Genomic DNA, 21,523 nt, shown 5'->3' with positions numbered 1-21,523 from the left:
CTAATAACTAAAAAGATTAATTTTCATTACTGTGGTTTACCTTAGATCACAAAGTATCATTTCTCTACAAGATGTGACTGTCAGGCACTGCAAATTGAAGTTAGTTAACACTTCTGTGTAATTTCCAGGGTGAAAATGAGGAAGGTTTGGAAACAGTAGGACTGTATTTTTTTTTTTTTTCCTCATACAAAGCAAACAATTATCAAGCAAAGGGCCAATGCTTGGCCCCTGGGATGCTAGTAACGTTTCTTAACACCTGCTGAAACAATGACAAGGTATTAATTTGAAAAACAATGAGGACAACTCAAAGCCACAGCAGTCAACTGTTACACTTTCAAGCAATTTTCAGCAAATGGATTGAGCAGGTTGTGTGATGGTCCCATAATTGTTGCAGTTTTATGATACGAAACAACAGAGGTTCTCCAATGAGATGCAACTGATAGCTATCAGTTCTAAACTGGCACCTCTCTCCTCCTCTCCCTTCCGCAGCCACACATCACAGGCTGTTCTCAGTGGGAACGGGGACCCCTACCTGGGGCACTTGAGAAACATTATTATTGTTTCCATTTCTTCCCTGGTGATGCTTGTGGCAGATATAACCCTTTCCTGGACACATGCAGCCATCTTAGAGCTAAGATTCAAAGCCAAATTCAGCAGACCTATTCGTAACCGCAACAGTGATCTACAATAATGGTTATTTTCACCACTTCTTCTCTTTTCACTAAATTACTGTCCTCAAAGGGACATTTCATTTATGTTTTAAAAACCTTGAAAAAAAAAATCAGTGCGGTTCAGCTCACCCAGGTAGTTAACTCCATGAGTCTTTTTTTTTTTTTTAAAGAAGATGTTGGGGGTAGGAGTTTATTAATTAATTTATTTATTTTTGGCTGTGTTGGGTCTCCGTTTCAATGCGAGGGCTTTCTCTAGTTGTGGCAAGCGGGGGTCACTCTTCATCGTGGTGCGCGGGCCTCTCACTGTCATGGCCTCTCTTGTTGTGGAGCACAGGCTCCAGACGCACAGGCTCAGTACTTGTGGTGCACGGGCCCAGTTGCTCCGCAGCATGTGGGATCCTCCCAGACCAGGGCTCGAACCCGTGTCTCCTGCATTAGCAGGCAGATTCTCAACCACTGCGCCACCAGGGAAGCCCGGGTCTCTATCTTTTGACTCTTTTCTTCATAGCACTCACCAATACCTGACACTGTATTATATATTTATTTGTTTGTTGTCTTCTCCCACTAGCACATAAGCTCCATGAATACAGGGACTTTATTTGCTCTATTTTCTATTGTGTCCTCAGCATATAAATGAGGACTGGCACATAGTAGGTGCACAGTAAATAATTGCCGAACGAACAAAATCATGAATGAATAAGCCCCTGTCCCACCTCCTTTTTTAGACTCCTCAGTCACACTACATGGATTTTTACTGGATCCCCCACACATTGGAGCTTGTGAAAATCATTGCAGTTTCTCTGGGTCTTGGTTATACCATCTGTAAAATGGGATTAATAATAGTTCCCCTACTTACCTTCAAGGATTGTTGTGATCGTCAGCTAAAATAATGGAAGTTAAAATGCCTCAAAGGTCATAAATTGCTATACAAACATGAGCCACTATGATTCTTCCCCCCCCCGCCAAGATTTATCACTTCATGACCTTACCTACCTTTGGAACCAACTTTGGAACCAAGACGAAAAAAGGGGTTTCAGAGAAACCAACGTCAAAATAAAAATGACAAAGTCTCCGCATGGAAATGTGTTTTCTCAGAGTCCTCTGGTTCCCCACTCACAACCATCTTCCATTTTAACCAGCTTTACGTCCAGTTCTAACATGTCTATTTTCTATCCTTTGGGCGACCAGGAAGGGTGATGAGGGGACTTATTTGAAAGAGGTGTGTTGATTAAAGCTATCACTTTTCTAGATACCCTGAGCTTGAGGGAGAAGGCTGCCAAACTGGAGCACCAGACGTGTGTATTCAGCATCCCCTGTGGTTTGGGGCTATGAAGGGCAGAGTCCCTTATACCTTGAGAGGTCTTCAGGGGAGCGGGGCCACTGGGGAAAGACACAGTCACAATGGTGATCCTTGATCATAGGGAAAATGTTCAAGTACTGTCAGTTCCCTATTGCAAAAGGCAGGGAAGGTTGTGCAATGCATTCTAAGCAGGTTTTCAACCCAAATGGTTAAAGTAAAAACTGTCCACTGACCAACAAGCTAACTTGTAGTTGCAGATGGAAAATATTCTTGACTAAACAACTGATGCTATTAGGTAAATGAAGGTTTATACCACATGGCTATCTAGTCACCATGGGAAAGACTTTAGGTGACAGTGTTTAATATCTCACAATTACATTGTTTATTTTAAGTGCGGCTTGTACAGACTGATGGCATAGGATGTAGATGTTAGAAAATAATTAAACAAACAATGACTATATAAATATCTGTATAGTTAACTCCATCCATGTGTGGAAGACATAGTTTGTGAAGAAGCCACTTGGTGGCTTGGAAGAAACAGGACATTTTACTTGTAGCTTGCTCCTCCCAGGATATTGCTGAGCTTGAGGAAAACAAATTCAAATTTTCAGCATCCTAAGCAAGGCCTAATTAGGAATGCAAATCTGCTCCGAACTGAAGGGTCGAATACTCCATCTAAGACAAAGAGATATGCTTTGGGGATTATGCAATGTTTTGAATGACCTGGTAACAGCGCTTCTCTCTCTTAGTGTCACTAATTAAGAGACAAACCTCTAAGGTAACTAAATACTAGTCACCACAAGGAACTAAACCAATAAACCATGTGCCAAAAACCTCACAGGGCAACAGAGGTCAACTCACAGTCTTCAGAGCTAGAAGAAACTTGAAAGATGATTTTATCCAATGGTTCTTAAACCTGGCTGCAAATGAGAAGGATATGGGAAGTTTTAAAGAAAAAACCTGATGCCTAAAAAACAAGAACCAACCAAACAAAAAAACCCTGATGTCTAGACCCCATACCCAGTGATTCTGCTTTAAGTTGGCAAGCAACCTCAGGCTACTCCTCGTAAAACCTCCCCAGATGTTTCCACTATACAACACCAAGGTCGAGAATCACTGGTTCCCAAACTTACACCATCTATCAGAATCAGGTGGAAAGCTGTTCTAGAAAGAGATTTCCAGGCTTCACCCCGGAACGACTGAATCAGAATCTCTGGAGGCAAGGGGCTGGGAATCTCTATTAAAAAAAAAAAAAAACCCAAAAAGCCCTTGCCAGGTATCACCTCTGCACATTCTGGTTTGGGGACCACTGATTTAATAGGTGATATTCGCTGGTCAACTGACTCTTCAAAACAAAAGCAATGAAACAAAACAGCAAACCTTGATCTGTAGTGCTTGCCAGTTTCCGTGGTGTAAATACTCCCTCCATGGCTGAGTCTGAGCTACCAAAGGGCCCTCACTGAACGCAGAGTTGTAAAGAAACGCACGCAATTGACTTTTGGGAGCCACTGCCAGCAGGCTCTATATATCAGACTGCCGGCTCGTCAATCTCCACGCTCCCATTTACTCGACAGGTGACCTTGACAGCCACTTAACCTCCCTGCGCCTCAGTTTCCTCAGCTGTGACACAAGAAGATCATATTACTCCCTTCATAGGGTTGTTTTGAGACGTAAATGATGACTATTTACTCTATGTGAACAATGTACAGATAGTACCTGTGTATTCTGTAGTATTATTTTCTAGAAAATTGTTTTTATTTGTTACAACTTATTATAATATTGTCTGTTACAAAAATACGTTAACGAACTTAATTTTAAAGTCTAGCTTTGTCCCAAGCTGTACTAAGTGGTGAAATCACGGTGAAAGAGCACATGTGATGTGCCGATCGTATTTTTTCTAATACCCGCTAAAATAATTTCTCAGTTATCCAAACAGAGATGCTTCTCTGTGCGCTAAAAGACATCACCTTGCAAATGAGGTAGCGTTTAAGAGCATGGTTTAAGTTTCAGCTCGGCTCCTTACCACCTGTCGGATCCTGAGCAAGGCAACCTCTCTGTGCCAGTACCCTCCTCTTAAAGTGGGATTGTTGTGCAGATTAAACGTAAAGTGCTTTGAACAGCGCCTGGCACACAGTGGCTGCTTTATAAGGCTTGACTGCAGTTTCTGTTTCTATGGTATTGTATATCATCGGTGGGAAATGTACCCCATTTGGGGACATGCTGCATCACCTTCTTCGGCCTCCCTGGAGGGCCGAAACTTGGCTCATTGACTTTTGTTCCCTTTCACGCTGACGTAGAGTCCCTTTTTTCCTCATCTTTACAATAAATCTGAGCCTGGCTGGCAGGAAGTAGGTTGAACCAATTAACATTGCCAATACTTGACTTTCTGACCTACCCCAAATAATTTCACCTCCTCGATAATTGCAGCCAGATCATTTTTTCCCCCCAAGTATTTGGGTTTTGCCTACCGCTCACCTGTTTATATCTCACTGGCTGCTTTTGAGGTATAACAGAAAACAGACTTCAGCTACCAGATCTTCGGGTTGAGGACTACAATTTCCATTTCGATTACTGCTGAAGCCCAGGGCAGGCCAGGGTGGATGTCAGCGAATTCACCGCCTCCCCCCCCCACCCCGTGCAATAGAGCAGAGCCCTCCCTCGCCGCGCCCCCCCCCCCCCCCCCCCCCCCCCCCCCCCGCTCAACCCAAGGGTCTTACTCCTGCTGCCGAAATATCTAGTGAGTGCCAGGTACGGTGCTGAGCATCCCATATATGGGCCACTTCATCGGCACAGCAAGTCTGTGATGTGGGCATTATTACCTTTATTTTAAGGATGGAGAACCAGCTCAGAGAATTTGAGTAGTTTGCTCCCTGTGAACTTGAAGCTTCTACTTTGGGGCTTGGGAAAATAAATTACTTAACTTCTCTCCTTGCTTCAGGTATGTGACCTATTTCTCTTCTCTATTATAAGGACTATCTGCATGAAGGAGTCAGAGGTCCCCCGATGAGAAGTATTATATAAATTCAAAGCATAATTATTGATTGTACATTCTTTCATTAAACAAACAAAATATATGCTAATGCTAAACTCACTCCAATTTTCCATTTTGCCATCCTTTGAGAAACAAGCCAATAAACCATTACCTACTTAGCTTCCTGGGGAAATGAATTTAAATGTTAATATAAATCCTTTTAGAAAAAAAAACAAATTTTAACAAATAAGTATTTGAACAAGGAGGGTACTTAATCACGTTCAGAATGAGAAACCCTCAGTACAAGACCGTTGGTGGCTGTTGAGATAAGCTCTCTAAATTTAATATTTTATAATAGACTCACACCTCTTTTGTTAGAAATGGAGAAACAGAATCATTTTCTTTTCTCCTTCACTGGAATATATTTAAATCTCTCCAATTCTATTTTGCTAATGGGCAGGGTAAAGTCTGTCTATAAATGTACCCTGATTTATCACAGGTAATCCCACACTCTAGCATTCACGTGTAGAACTTAACCTCAATTTAAATGTAAATTCTGGGCAACTTTGAGTGCTTTATCTGTGAACTTGGAGAGCGCTCTTCATTCACGAGGTCTGCACTAATTACAAGCAGTTTTGTAAGGTTCCCTTAAAACAAATGCAGGATTGACCCCCAAATGAACAAATTCCGAATTTATTTGTTTTTAAAAAAATACTGGCACCCTTGTGCAAATTTCTGGCTAAGGCCCTGCTCCCAAGGTGTGCACACAGGAGGGGAAGGGAGCTGGATGATAACAGAACAAAATATACCAGAGAAACCAATGAAAGTGGAAATGAAAGTGAACTGGGTTTACCCTCAAAAAAGGATCCCTTTTTCTTGTTGAAGGAAACTACAGTTTCCTACCCTCTTCTCATCTCAGAACAATTTTGCTGTGAAATATTCTTGGCTTCCTTTCTTCTGGTGATTCTAGTCAAGGACTATACAGCTTAGTGGCGACTAATGAAAAGAGCACCATCAAAATTCTCACGAAAGCCAAAACACCCCACAAAAACATTTTTCAAATACTCACAGGTACATCCACATATTTGGAAGCTGCCTTCACCTAAGGAGGAAAGAAGAGGATGGAAGTGAGGGTGGTGTTTATGTTTAATTGTTCACAGCTCAATGCTGTATCACCATCAGAGTTAAAACAATATGCTGGCAGACGGGGCTGACCAGGAAACACAGAAAGGTACTAAAAAAATAAAATCTGTTTGCTAATGTTTTTACCCTGCAAGCCAGACCCACTGCTTTGGAGAGAAAGAGAGAGAGGGAGAGGAGACAGAGGGAGGGAGGGAGAAGGAAAGAGAAAAAGACAGCAACATTTTTTACTGAGATTCTGTAGCTGGTGTGGGAGATCTGCATTTTCCTCCCTCCCTTTAAAAGGGAGAAAAATGACTGTAGCTAAACCCAGACCGTTGAGTGGAGGGCTCACCAGTCTAGAAAAGCAGTTAAGTCCACTGTCACTTCTTGTACCTTGGGGTCTTTGCATAATCTGGCTACAGGTTTGTCCGAATTGAATCTCTGAGTTCTCACTTTCCAGTAACCCTCTTCAAGAGAAGGGGATGTAGTGGGTGGGCACCCTTAATCGAGAGGGAGATGGGTGTCTGTGGGCGGGGGATGGGAGGGTACCAGAGCCGTTCAAAACGGTCCCAAGGCTGTTGTTATGTCTCCTGGTTTTAAACAATAAAAACCCCAGAAGGGAAGTGCAGGAAGAGGGTGTGACATTTATTTTCAGTTCTGGTGGAGGGAGTGTGGTGGAGTACGTACAGTGTTTGAGAGCATGGAATTTGGAGTCAGATCTGGGTTCAAATCCAAGCTCTACGACTTACAAGCTGTGTGCCCTTGGGCAAGTGACCTCATCTCTCTGAGCCTCAGTTACCTCATCTGCAAAATGCAGATACCATTAGGTAACTGTTGCGGCGGGTCGATACAAGGGTGAATACACACAGAGTCCTGGGACACAGCAAGCACAGAATAAATGGGGGCTGAGAGGATCGATTCACAAGCAGATGTGGCGGGGCTCTGGGTCCTGTGAGAAGTCAATGAACAGCTGGGTTTGAGGAACAGAACCTGAGGAGGATGTCTGATAGTCTATGAGTTTCATTTCGACTCGGGTCACACACGTTCCACTTAGCACAGGTAAGACCAAGGGGCTACATCTGGGATCAGAGGAGCGTTTTCAGTTTTGTTGGCAAGTATCAAGACTGCAGTGCACACCAAGCGCTTAGGATGTCTTTTCACATCTCAGGTGGACTGCCTCTTGCCACCTGGCTGAGACCAATATTGGGAGTCACTACCTCTACCCCCATGTCTCCCAGGAAAGTATCCAGGGGAGTGTTTTTCCCTGTTGCTATTTTCTCAAAGCCACTTTTCAAAATGTCATATCTCAAGAAAGAAGTCAGTGAGCCAATGGGTCGGGTGGAAAGAGTCCAGGATTTAGAGTCAGAAGTTCTGTAAGTGATAGAACTAGTTGACCTTGGGATCATCACTTCGAGTCTCTTCGCCTGGGTTTCTCGATTTCTAGAACAAGGTGATACCACTGTGTACTTTGTAGGGCTGAGAGCCTGATCAAGTGACAAAATGTACGGGAAAGTGTTTCATAAACTTTAAAGGGCGGAACACACATCAATTAGTTAATTATTGAGAGGGCAATGCATTCTATCTCCTGGAATCATCGCCAGCACCCAAGATGATTCCTAGAGTCTCCTGTTACAGATTCTCTCAGAACCCTACATTTTTTTCCCTTTGCAGCACTGATTGCAATCGCAGTTCAGTAATTTTGGTGCCATGTCTGTCTCCCACAGAATGTCATGTCTTGCCCCTAGCTGTCTCCCCAGGGACTCACTGGTTACCCAGCTTAGAAAGGGCACTCAGGGAAAATGTGTAGAAGGAAGGAGAAAAAGATAGTGACCAGTGCTGGCTTCAGGATGGTTGAGGAGTAAACAGACCAGATCGAGAAGCCACTGCCTGAGTTAGCCTGAAGGCCAACAGGGTTGCATATAAAGCTGGATGCTTGCAAAGCTTGGTGAGTGAAGGGAACCACTCCGGGCCATTAAGGGGGTATGAGGAAAGCTTTCCAGAATTTGCCTAAATAACATTTTACTAAGTGATTCTCAACCCGAAATCTTTCCTCTTTATTCCTGTCCTAGAATTTAGTTTGAGCAAGAAGGTGGCTTTCCTTTCAAATCTCCTCTCTGTACGTTAATATATAACATTTGTACGATGTTTTTCACTTTGCAAAGCGCTTTCACGTACTGTTTCTCCTCTAAGCCACCCTGCAAAAGGGTGGCTATTAATTGTTTATCTATTCACTATTGAGAACACTAAAACCCACAGAATTTAAGAATTTATTTCGGGCTTCCCTGGTGGCGCAGTGGTTGAGAGTCCGCCTGACGATGCAGGGGATACGGGTTCGTGCCCCGGTCCGGGAAGATCCCACATGCCGCGGAGCGGCTGGGCCCGTGAGCCATGGCCGCTGAGCCTGCGCATCCGGAGCCTGTGCCCCGCAACGGGAGAGGCCACAACAGTGAGAGGCCCGCATACCACAAAAAAAAAAAAAAAGAATTTATTTCATCGTGATCTGAGCCGGAAGACACAGAAGCCTGGACTCACATGAGGGTCTCCTGAGCGCCACTTTTTCCTTTTGAACTCCTGATCTTTTCACCAGTGGTAGAAAGTATGAGGAATTTAAGCATCAGTGGTCAGGGCAGGTGCTGACAAAACAATTCTTCTCAGCTACAAATTGCCTCCTTCCCTCTGTAGACTTAGTGCTTGGCAGTTGGTAGGAGTTTTGCTACAGCTGAAATGATCAACCTTTAAACACACCCACTCTTACCACCAACATGCAGTTGCAACCCAGAAAATGACACCAGCCGAAGTCTATTCCTTTCAAAGCAGTTTGGGAAGATAAGGCAAGCTCTATGTCATGACGAAAACCGTCCCCTCTCCTACATGCACTAGCCTTCAGTTTGTTGGTCTTTTTAAAACCCTGGTAACTGCTGACTTGCACTTAGTCTTATTGATCTTTCTCCTATCCCATAAAAACAGGGAAAAACAGCTCAGAGTAAACTGTGGTCCTGTTAGGATTGTATCATTTTTTGGTTCTGGCCATTGAACGTGAAGAAAGATGTTGAGGATACAGGTCAGTCTGGAAGTGTCTTCTACAAGAAAAGTAAAGGAGAAGGCATCTTGCCTGGAAAAGGAAGGGGCTAGCGGCAAACGAAATGAAAACCTTCACGTAGTTAATCAAGGACCTTCAGTGTTGAAGGGTTAAACTTGGTCACGGTGGTTCTAGAGCATAGAATCAGGATGAATGAGTAACATGACGGGGCCCCAGAAGAAGGTGCGAACAGCTATCTCAGTCCAGCCAGGCACTGGCTATCTCTGGTGATCAAGAACTCCTTGCTGAAACAAACAAACAAACAAACAAAACCTCCTTGGGCTTCCCTGGTGGCGCAGTGGTTGAGAGTCTGCCTGCCAATGTGGGGGACACGAGTTCGTGCCCCGGTCCGGGAAGATCCCACATGCCGCGGAGTGGCTGGGCCCGTGAGCCGTGGCCGCTGAGCCTGAGCGTCCGGGAGCCTGTGCTTCGCAACGGGAGAGGCCACAACAGTGAGAGGCCCGCGTACTGTGCAAAAAACCCCCAAAAAACCAACAAAAAAACCCTCCTTGCTGGAGGAGCTCATGCAGGAGGTATGTAGGATGCTCCGATGTGAGACTTTCCCTATGTGAGAGGTGACCTCTAAGGCTGCTTCCTGGTCTCTGTTGCTCATCTCCTTAAGACGTAGAAAGCTGTCATCAGTTCTGTTTTTTATTTTTCTATAGTATACATGTTGGGATATAGCAGAGTGAATAAACTGACAGAACCAGGATCAGAACTCTGGCCCTAGAATCCTCTCTGCCTAATGTCAACAGTGCTACCCTTTAAAGCATCATGTTTCTTTGAAGTATCCATAGGACTGACTATGTTTTTGGCCAGCTATACTCTAAGTAGAGAGGAAGGATCTCTACTTCCTCCCAAGAGACCAGATCCTCCCAAACCACTAGGGGTTTGGAATTACTGCCAAGGGTCACAAAGTCCAAGCGCGCACCAGACACTGTGTCTAGATTAAATAAACAACAGACCTTGTAATCTACACAAGACTATTTCCCATTACATGTTGTTTTGATAAATAAAATACAAATTTCTTAAAAAGCACAACCTATTTTATAAAATTTTGTCATTACGCGTTTTTTCCCATCAAGCGTTGTCAAAAGTGTGTGTGTTTGTGTGTAATTTTCATTTCTTTTTTAACTTTAAAAGAAATCTTATTGGTGAAGTGGCTAAAAGGTTGGGCTGAGGATTGGCAGGGTTAGAAGTCGGGCTTTGCCATTTTCTAGCTTGGTGACTTTGACCAAGTTAATTAACTTCTGAGCCTCCTCTGCAAATGGGACAATTATAATGTTTCTCAAAGGAATATGGAGAAGATTGAATGAGGTAATCCACCCAAGGGTACAGAACAGAGCTGGGGACATGGTAAAAGCTACTAAATGTACCTCTTCTTACTGGCAATATTGGCTTACTGGTGTAGATAAAGCCTCTGCTTCTTCTCCTGGTGGTCGTGGTGACAGTTTTCACTGCTCACCTCTAGCCCACAGGCAATTTCTTGCCATGAAAAGGATGCTGGAATCTCCTCAGGTTACCAGGAGGCATCTGAGCTGGTCTTCAGTCTGGCAAACTTCCTGCCAATTCCATGAACACCGTACGCACTGGACTTCTCTCCAGAACATTGAGGCAGAAGCAAAGGCCTCTGCTCCCTTCCTCAGGCTGCCCAAGCCAGGGCATGAGTGGGAGGGCAGTTCCCCAAGCCAGGGTGCTCTGTATATTCAATCACACACCCCTACTGCTCTCTGGTACAAAGCCAAAGGTCCCGGGGCATAGGACAGAAGGTTGCGGGAGAGGCGTTTGCCCCAGACACCTGGTCTGGCATCCTTTTTCTGCAGGGACTCAATTGCCCTCACGGGAGAGACAAGAACTGTAACTTCAGCCAGACTTCACTTCCTGATCTCCCTGCGTTCTCACCATCCCCTCTGGTGGGACAGAGAATGTCCCTTCTCTAGCAGTATCCATGAACACCCCACCCCCACCCCTCGACCAGACAGAGCCAGTTCTGGGAAGGCAGGTTTGAAAAAGAGACACAAACTAGGAGAGTCTGATGGAGACCAAGGGTGAAGGTGGGAAGATGAGCTGTCAGTGAGCAACCTGTTCATTTTCATAGGCCTGCAGCGAAGACCAAGTCTTAGGTCCAAGGCACTGCATTTGGGATCATAGGTAAAGGCAATTGCTCCTTGATTTCTAGTCCCTTCCTTGGATGATGTCTTAATGCACAATCTCTCTAAACACCCAGAATAAGTCATGTCCATCCAACAATTTATAACTGTACGTTACACTTCTTGAGTGCTTCCGACTTGCCAGGAGATGAGTTAGGAAGATTGCATACGTTATATTTAATCCTCACAACGACCTCTGGAAAGGGGTCCTATTAATAGTCCCATTTTACAGTTGACAAAACTGAGGCTAACAGAAAGGAAGCAATTTGGCTTAAAGTCATACAGCTAATAAGTTATAGCTTTGAACCTCCCATCCCTTAAGCTGCCTATTATTCAGTTAAAAAAAAAAACCTATCAAACCAGTCATATTTAAGTCTTGTTTCTTTATGTGCGTAGACACAACCTAAAATGGCTTCTCCAGGAAAAATGTCTGAGAGATTTGAATAATTATCTGCACCGACTCAGTCAGGGCAGAAGGTCCAACACAGTTTCTCTGGCTTTGAATGTCCCAGCTAATTACCTCGACCCTCCACCTGACTTAGCGTGTGTAGACAGCCTTAATGGTTACTCTATTGAGCTCCTCCATTATTTTTCAGGTGCCCAAAGGTAATCTTTTCATTGAACACTCACCATTCCAGGGTTTTCACAATGCTGATGACTAAGGGATTTTCTTCTGCCTGGTCCTAATAAGGGGACCTGAGTTAATCACTGTGTAGCTTTGATAGGGAGCACGGCGGGGGCTTAAACCACTTCTCTTGCTTCATTAGGGGAAAAAGCAACCCAGGTGCAGACCACGAGGACCTCAGGGTTTGTTACTATTAAATCAATGCACGGACAGGAAAAAAAAAAAAGTGGATTAGGCCCTTTTTGCAAACAGGAATCTGGTGGGTAAGACGCAAAGATGGAAGAAAAAAGAAGTCTGAACAGATACCACTGCATTAGCGACTGCCTGAGCTCTCCTTTCTCCCTGTGGTCTCTTAAAAAAAAAAAAAAAAAAAAAGACAAAAACCAACCAAGCAAACGATTTATTCTCTGCACAAGCTGACTCCAACCCTGCCTGTTTGACTTCACAAGAACTCGGAGCTGATTTCTCTGTCTTTGCCTACAAACTGCCGACCACACCACACTTTCAAGGGTCTGGCAACATTTACTTCCCTAGCCCAGGTGATCTTAGAGATCTGGATTTTTTCTTTCTTTCTTTTTTTTTTTTTTGAGAGTTGAGGCAGTTTTGTATGTCAGCATGCTACTTAGTACCACTATCATCAGTAAAATGATTTTATTTTATTAGTTGAATTTTATCATCTATCACCAACCTTATGTCTAGAATGTAGGCTCTATGAGGAATAAGAACTTCTTTTTCTCTCCTCACTAGCTCCACTGCCTGGTATATAGTAGGAGCTCAATAAAAATGTGTTGACTACCATATATAAAAGAGAGAATCAACAGGGACCCACTGCAGAGTACAGGGAACTCTACACAACACTCTGTTATGGCCTATATGGGAAAAGAATCTGAAAAAGAATAGATATATGCACATGTATAACTAAATCACTTTGCTGTACACCTGAAACTAACACAGCATTGTAAATAAACTATACTCCAATAGAAAATAAAAAATTTTTAAAAATGTGTTGACAGAATGAACTTCTGAGCGTGGTACACTTTACTCCGTACCCAGGATAAAGGTTTCTGTTGCTTTCTTGAAGCTGTTATTCAAGCTCTAACACTCTTAAAGAATCACTTAAGAAAAGTGCGACTAGGCACTATCAATTCAAAAGGAAATGGCTTTTGTTGCTTCTGTGAGATGAGCTTAAAGGGCCTCTTGTGTCCCTACAGTATGAGTACAGCATAGAGGTAAGAGCTCGAGGCCAGGAGTCAGATACCTGGGCTGGCATCTGGTTTGATCAGCCACCAGTTGTGGGCCAGGTAATTAACTTCTCTAAGCATCAGTTTCCTTCTTGGAAAATAGAGATAATGATAATATTTCCTCCTCATGGGGTGGTTGTACAGATTATTAATAGAAAAAAGAGATTTCTCAAGGGTTTAACACATGCAGACACTATTCTAAGCATTTGACTTGTATTCAATTCATTTAGTGCATGCAGAGCATCAAATGAGTCACTGTATGTGAAAACCTTTGCACAGGGCCTGGCACATAGTACGTGTTCAATAAATGTTGCCTGTTATGTTTACATTCTCTTTTCCTTTTACGTCCAAAGGGGCTGATTTGACAGTTCAGGTTCCAGGGCACAGGCTGGGCTATGTTTGCTAGTGGGTGGGGTGGTTAAACCTTAAATATCAGCACACTGAGCTATGTGGTTCTGCTTCATGATGTCTGTGACTGATCCTGCCGTAAGAGGCCTGGCCATCTTACTCCCTCTCTTCTTTGCTGGCCCTGTACCAGGTTGTGGTCTGGACTCTCTCTCTATTCTACTTCTCCTTGGATCCTCAGGCCTCAGCTCTTAACAAAGAGCTCTCTGGAGACCAGCAGGGCTCCACAGAGTTCTCTGCATTGTAATGTGGACCCAAAGCCCACCTCACAATGCGGTAGCTTGTTGCCAAAGATGCTTGCCGTCAGTTATTTTGCTCCCTGTGTGGGCATGCCACTTCCCTTGAGAAGTGGGGTCTATTATTCCTCCATCGCCCTTGAGCCTGGGCTGGCCCGTGACTAAGAGAATATGATGGAGGTGACGCCATATCAGTCCTGAACCTAATCTTGGAGAGGGCCAGCAGCTTTGCTTCTTCACCCTTGAAAGCCAGCTGCCACTAAGTGCAGCTGTGCCGAGACCGCCATGCCATCAGAAGCCCAAGGCACGTGGAGAAGCTCAGCTGGATGAGACCCCATATGGGGAGAAATAGGCACATGGAGACACATCAAGCTATCAGACATTCAGCCCCAGCCCAGCCAAGCAAGTGACCCCTGTCGGTGCAACGTGGAACCAAAGAATCCCCTAGCCAAGCTCTTCCCAGACTTCTGACCCACAAAATCGTACACAAAATAAACAGATCGTTTTAAGCCACTAACTTTGCCACGGTGTGTTATGCAGCAATAGATAACCAAGATATTCAAGAAGGTGTCACTTGGTCTCCTATTTCCCCAATTTTATCCATTGCATGTATTTTCCTGGACGATGCTGTGGGGAGGTCACTGATGGTCTAGGACAGGATGGGGCATTCCTGGGTCTCCTGGCTATAAAAGGAGACCAGCTGATTTTCACCTGATTCTCAATGATATTTATTGAGCATGTATATATGGGGCACTGAGCTAGACACCTCATGTATAACTAACTCAATTAATCATTCCTGTAGAACATTAGAAGTCTCATTTCACCAACCCCGCTTCCCAGATGAGGACACTGAGGTTCAGAGAGGTTAAGCAACTCTCCAGAGATAAACCAGTTAAGTGGTGGCATTGGTGTACAAGCCCAGATCTAGTTATTAAGTGCAGAGTCCTTTCAGGACATCAAGTTGCTGATATTGTGAAAATGATGTGTCATTCTAAAGCTGTTTCTTACCTAATAGTCACCTGGGATCTGGGAGACGGGGAGCCGACTTGTGGGACGTATAGGGACTTTGGGTCAGACAGAGCTTTGTTGGAATTATGCCCCATCACTTACTAGTTAAATGAACTTAGGAAAAAAATTTTAACCTCCCACAGCTTCTATAATCTCATCCTCAAAATGAGGGTAACAACAATATCTTTCTTAGGAGGTTCATGTGAGGCTGAACAGGTTGACATCATGTTAAGTGCTCAGTGCAATGCCTGGTACCTAATAAGAGCTCAAGAAGCATTACCTAATATTGTTACTAGTGTTTCAGTCACTTGTCGTTACCTGCGAGTTGACTGTACCAAGTGCGTTCCCATCTATAGTTTATAGCCTAGAAAAAAGGGTTGGCAAACTCTGCCCTGTGGGTCAAATCTAGCCTGCTGCCTGTTTTTGTATGGCTCACGAGCTAAGAATGGCTTTCACATTTTTAAATGAAGGAAAATCAAAAGAAGAATCATATTTCCTGACATGTGAACATTAGAGGAAATTGACATTTCCGTGTCCATCAATAAAGTTTTATTGGAACACAGCCACGCATATTCATTTACATCTCGTTGATAGCTGCTTTCATGCTACAAGGGAGGAGGCTGAGTCTCTGTGACAGAGACTATGTGGCTTGTAAAGTGAAAAATATTTACTATCTGCCTCTTTCCAGAAGAAATATTCTGACCTCTGGACTAGAGGAGGAGCCATTGGGGTGGGGGGTAGGGGAAGACTCATAAAATGTAAATTTCTCATCTTAATATGACCATTAACTAGTTGACTACTTGTCTAACCTGTTGGCCTCCTGTCTTTAACTATTATGTTAGGGCACAGAGCTCAACATTTTCCCCTGATTCCTTCCAGAAATACGACTCTTAGATGGTGTATGAGGCAGGTGCTAGGAAGGATGTGGAATAGGAAACACTTCCCACACCTTGAAAAGTGTATAAATACTCTAGCAGTAAAACAAAAGGCTATTAATATCTTAGTATTAATAAGAGCTCTGGAAATGAGGCTCCAGGAAAAATTACAGTATCAGGGAAAAGGAAAAAAACAATAAAGACCATTCACACAGGTACCAGACAATGTAGCAGGGACCAGTGGGTAGACTTGGCAATGAAATATCAGGATTACAATAGGCAGCGTGTGTTGCTTATTTACCCCTGTGCCAGGCACTGTTTTCACTGTTTCTTACGAAGCACCTCCTTTAATATGCCCAGTACCTTCGAGATGCAGCCTCATCATCTGTACCTCTCTGTGCTCTTGTGAGGATTAGTGAAGATGATACACATACATGGGCAGGATAAAGGACATGGCGAGTCCTCAGTACCTGCTAGCTGCTATTACTACTGCTGGAATTGCACGCCAAAGGAACAGCCTTTCTATTCTACTGGCAAAATCAGCCAATTTGCCCTGAGCGCCTACGTTTGCCCGTATTTTTCCTCAGCCTCCAGTTTTCATGCTCTCTTGTTTTTTCTTTTGCGGCAGAAATGGAATGGGCAGGGTTCTATCTAAATGCACGTAGCCCCAACGATAAGCATCGCTCAGGCCAGTAACATGGGAGAACCACAAGTACGTCATTAATCAGCAGAATGGAAATACCCGAAAAAGGATGCGGCCATTTCTAATGGGGCTTAGAGAAAGTGCAGGGAAATGGTTGAGAGCACAGATTTTGGGGTTGGATGGTATAGGGCCAAATTCTAGATCCAACACTTACTAGACAATTTTTTTTTTTTTTTTCGGTGCGCGGGCCTCTCACTGCTGTGGCCTCTCCCGTTGCGGAGCACGGGCTCCGGACGCGCAGGCTCAGCGGCCATGGCTCACGGGCCCAGCCGCTCCGCGGCACGTGGGATCTTCACGGACCGGGGCACGAACCCGTGTCCCCTGCATTGGCAGGCGGACTGTCAACCACTGCGCCACCAGGGAAACCCGACGATTTTTTTTTTAACATCTTTATTGGAGTATAATTGCTTTACAATGGTGTGTTAGTTTCTGCTTTACAACAAAGTGAATCAGTTATACATATACATATGTTCCCATATCTCTTTCCTCTTGCGTCTCTTACTAGACAATTTACTTCACTTTTCCATGCCTTACTTTCCTCATCTATAAAATGGGAATAATAGCACTCTTCATAGAGTTGCTGGGTTATTAAGCGAATTTCTAGAATGGTTCCTGGAGCACAGTAAGTAAGAACTATGTGTCAGCTATCAGTATCATTTCTGCTGGAAAATCAAGTCGCTTTAGGTAGTTAGGCTTGTATATTAAGCTTGGTCTGGCACTATCAGACAGCTACAAGTGACTATATTTAAATAAATGAAAACAAAATGCGATTAAAAATCCAACTTTTTTTTTTGTGTGTGTGTGGTACGCGGGCCTCTCACTGTTGTGGCCACTCGCAGGCTCAGCAACCATGGCTCACGGGGCCAGCCGCTCGGTGGCATGTGGGATCTTCCCGGACCGGGGCACGAACCCGTGTCCCCTGCATCGGCAGGTGGATTCTCAACCACTGCGCCACCAGGGAAGCCCAGAAATCCAACTTTTTAGTTGAACTAGTCACATTTCAAGTACAGGTGGCTGGTGGCTACTGTATTAGACAGTTCAGATATAGAAAATCTCCATCACTAGAGAAATATCTATTGGACAGCGCTGGTCTAGACTCAAGAGACATTCATAAATATAGGTTATTACATTTTTCAGTGATAGGAGTGAAGAGGTGTGTCATTCAGTTCCCATGTTAGATCAGCTGGAAGCAGCAGCACGGGCAAGAAAAGGACATGGGTGGCAAGAGCCTCGTCTCGTGGATGAAACAAGAACTAAAGGTGGATGGGTACTACGTAAAGTGACTGGTAATACCGATGTTAACTGTAACAGGATGGGGGGTGGAAAGTGGAGAGGGCAAAGTGAGTATCTATTGTACTACAGCAGGGAGGTAAATCATCTCTATGATCGATAAACCAAGAAACTGCAGTATAAGAACAGTACTTAGAGCTAGGAAGATAAAAGCAAACTTGTTTGCAAGGGTCCCTTCTGGGGTAAGGGACTGGGGATGGAAAGGGATGGGACAGAGAACTGTTGCTTTTTAAAAAATAATTACTGTGTTTCTGTACTATTTCACATTTTAACCACGTACGTATATTTCTTTCATAAAAAGTTATTGCAAAAAGAACAAAACAAGTGATAGAATTTTCAGCATTCGAGCATTTGCGGGAAGAATGTATCTTCTCCAGGGTAACTTCTTCAAGGTTTTTGCTTGACTGAAATCATGATTCTGAGAAGCAAAATGTAGCAAACCACCTCCCGCTCCCCAATACATAATCTGGATGCTCTAAGTGCATCTTGGGAAGAGGAATACATTGTAAGTGCCAACCAAGGGACTGACGGCTTGGGGGAGACAGAATGTGCCAGTGGGTGGATGTACTGGGACTGTGTGTGCGGGTGAGCAGTTGAGCAAACCCCGGTGGCTCTTGCTTGGGGCCAAGTAACAATGACAGTGAAAGCCCTTTCCAACAATTTCTGAGCACTGGAGGAAAACACAACCCTTGAAGTAGATCTGGAGTCACAGACAGTGTGACGGATTCCCAGAGCTCTGCCACCAGAGGGGTTGAAATGTTTTCGATGCTTTTGCTGAAGATCAAGGGTGTTTCCGGCCAACTGTGAAATGCTGTGCTCGTGTCAGCACCGTGTACATGCAGCATAGATGCACATTCACTGTGAGGCCATCCTCCCTTGCTTTCCTTTTTAGGAGGGCCAGGTTTTATAAATACTGTTTTTACAGATGTAGGAACTGTGATACCCAAAATTTTTTCTGGGTGGGTCATCAGATGGTCATTGCTCAGAAAGATAATCTCTGGCTTTCAAAATGTGATTCATATTTGAAAGAGTTAAGCATCACAATGTTTTAAAATAAAATTTCTCTAAATTGCCTATAAATGGAACCAGGGTTAATTTTTTTTTTTTCAGATAATAGAAAGAGAATATTGGATTCTAAGTCTGGACTCTCACTACTGTTCCTTCAATGACTGACTATATGAACTTTGGAACCGCAATTGTTTAGTTTTCTCATAGACAACATAGAAATAATTAATACCTGATATACAGTCATATATAAAAATATGGATGCATTTACCAATGACTAAATGCCCGATTTACACTAACTTATTCAATTCTTCTAAGAACTTGTCTCCTCATTTTACAAATGAAGGAACTGTGTCTCAGAGAGGTTAAGTTTCTTCCCCCAGGGAACACAGCTAAGAAGGGGTAGAACTAGGATTTGAACCTGAATGGATCTGACTTCAAAGGATTCACTACTGCATTATGCCTTCTCCTATCCTGCCCTACCTTTTTCACAAGATAGTTTACTAAAGTCTGAAGATAAAACCCAGACAACAGCTTATGGATGTGCTTTGAAAAGCAAAAAGAGTTACATTATGATTTTATTCACCGATTACCACAAGACCTCATACGTAATGATTGATGTAACCATCGTTGATATTCTGAAATGACCTCTGAGGACCACTGTAGAGCTTCAGAGGGGCTGGGGAAAGGTGGGAGGGAGCCCAGGCTTTCCTGGAAAGCATCCTTAGGCAAGAACATGAGTTGCAGGGCTGCTGGTTGATTGCACGGCTTCTGTGTATGTTCATAAATATTGATTGTGATTAAACTATTATCATAGTAATGAGGGTAATAATACCTCCTCCAGCCCATCCCACCACACTACTCAAAGTCCCCACCTTTCATTAAACAAAGAGCTGCTGGCACTGCTGGGGAGTCGGGCAAGAGGCAGGGAAATGATCTCTATTAAGCAAAAGCGTTCTGTTCCACGCGCTGATTAGGAGCCGCAGCCTCATTAACAAGGAGAATTGTTCTCATCTCCTGTTGCTCAGGGTACTGTGCTCCGAGACTGGGTCCAGGAAGTGTATGTTCTCATCTCTCTTCCCCCACCCCCCTCCCCGGGGCTTCGGAACAGATGCCTGATTGAAGTAGACCTGTTTTTCCTTCCACTCTCCCTCATTTCTGTCCCAACACTTCATTCCCAGAGAGGATTTCTACAAGGCTCAAGGGCTCCTCCAAACCTACCCTTTTAATGCTGCTGAGATTTAACAATGGTTGCATGCTTATTATTTGGCTGGCACGAGGCTAAGTGATTTATTAGTAATTAACCCTCACAGAGGGGTGGCATGAGGATTATCACCATTTACAGATGAGGAAACTGAGGCTCAGAGAGGTTTAGTGACTTCCTGCAAGACCCAAAGCTGGCAGCACCATGAAGTTGGCATGTGAATGTGGGGCTGTTGGACTCCTGGGTTAGTACCCTCTGAAGGATGCTGAGGTGCTCTTCCATTGCCTATTTACACGGCATGCTCTCATTTTAGGAGAAACTTGGAAGGGCAAATTGGAAAGTTTTAATTTTGTAAAATCTCGAAGCAGGTATGAAGGCTTATTTTTATTTGACTATAAGTGGGGGGGGGCGGTGCTTTGCCCACCTCTGGCATTTTTAGGTTTTGCTTTGCCTTATAAACGTCTCTCAGCACTAAGAAGCCCAATCGAACACAAGCTGGAAGAGACCAAGGACCACGTCTTACTCGTGCCCCTGCTTCCGCACGGCCCGGGTGCGAAGCCAATGAGGCTTGTACCGTCATTACTGAACATTAATGTTTCTGCATGAAGGGACCACCTGTCAGCCCTGCTGCCCTCCTCTTCTCCCCACAGCTGCCTCAGCCTGAACTCGAGGGTACAGATTGTTTACATCACTGTTGCCAGTGACAATTTGTCTCTTGTAGCCAGCCTAGATCTGCTACAGAGTGGAGAGGTTTTTTTTTTTTTTCCTTCTCCCCCACCACCCCGCTCAACTCAGGTAAAGAGTGGGGAAAACAAACACATGGACTGGATAGGAGGTCTGGGTTCTGTGATGAAATGAGTGGTTCAAGTCATTTTCCTTCCCTGGCCTCAGTTTATACAGCTGCAAAATGGGGTGGCTAGAATGTATCACAACTTCCCAAACTTCCGGCATCAGTACCACCTTCCTGATTTGGGCTATTGCCCATGTGCCATCTGTACTCTATTTATTTATTTACTTAATATTTTCCTTTAAATTGGCTCTCTTTTAAAAATACTTAATTATAAAAAGAAACTTGGTGTCACTACCACACATGGAAACTCAATATCACTCTCAATAAGAGAAGCATAAAAATAAATACAACTTAATGTTAGGTTGACATTATGGAAAAACCCAAGCGAACTTTTTGGCCAACCCAATACAGCGACGTTATCACTTCCTAGGTAGGCAGGGTTGCCTGCGGAGGGTGCAGAGCCTGAGCCCTGCTCACTCTCCCTCTTTCCCTTCATTAGACATGAAGATTTGAAATTTTAGAGAAGTGTGAGAGGAAGATAAGCCCTCAAAGGAAACTTTCTCCTTGAGAGAAGGATAAGGAAGAAAATAAAATTTAAAAATAATCCTCTCGGGCTTCCCTGGTGGTGCAGTGGTTAAGAATCCGCCTGCCAGGGCTTCCCTGGTGGCGCAGTGGTTGAGAATCCGCCTGCCGATGCAGGAGACACGGGTTCGTGCCCTGGTCCGGGAAGATCCCACATGCCGCGGAGCAACTGAGCCCGTGAGCCATGGCCGCTGGGCCTGTGCGTCCGGAGCCTCTGCTCCACAACGGGAGAGGCCACAACAGTGAGAGGCCCGCATACCGCAAAA

At 44.2% G+C, this 21,523-nt stretch overlaps 1 protein-coding gene across 29 annotated transcripts in view; it reads right to left on the bottom strand.

Annotated features, from left to right (window-relative positions):
• Window positions 1–21,523, bottom strand: part of CADPS (calcium dependent secretion activator) — a 795,170-nt gene that overhangs the window by 41,443 nt on the left and 732,204 nt on the right. For 26 of the 29 annotated variants that reach the window (XM_067043766.1, XM_067043769.1, XM_067043768.1 and 23 more), the window contains one exon: window positions 6,012–6,044. The exons of the other annotated variants lie outside the window; for them this stretch is intronic. In XM_067043766.1, coding sequence (XP_066899867.1) covers window positions 6,012–6,044 — 33 coding nt within the window. The remainder of the gene's footprint in view (window positions 1–6,011; window positions 6,045–21,523) is intronic. 29 annotated transcript variants of the gene reach the window in all.

This window comes from Kogia breviceps, chromosome 10 (assembly GCF_026419965.1).
Source record: "Kogia breviceps isolate mKogBre1 chromosome 10, mKogBre1 haplotype 1, whole genome shotgun sequence".
In the NCBI taxonomy this organism is placed as follows: Eukaryota; Metazoa; Chordata; class Mammalia; order Artiodactyla; family Physeteridae; genus Kogia; species Kogia breviceps.
The sequence above is the reverse complement of the archived record's forward strand: the minus strand, read 5'-3'. Positions and strand labels throughout refer to the sequence as shown.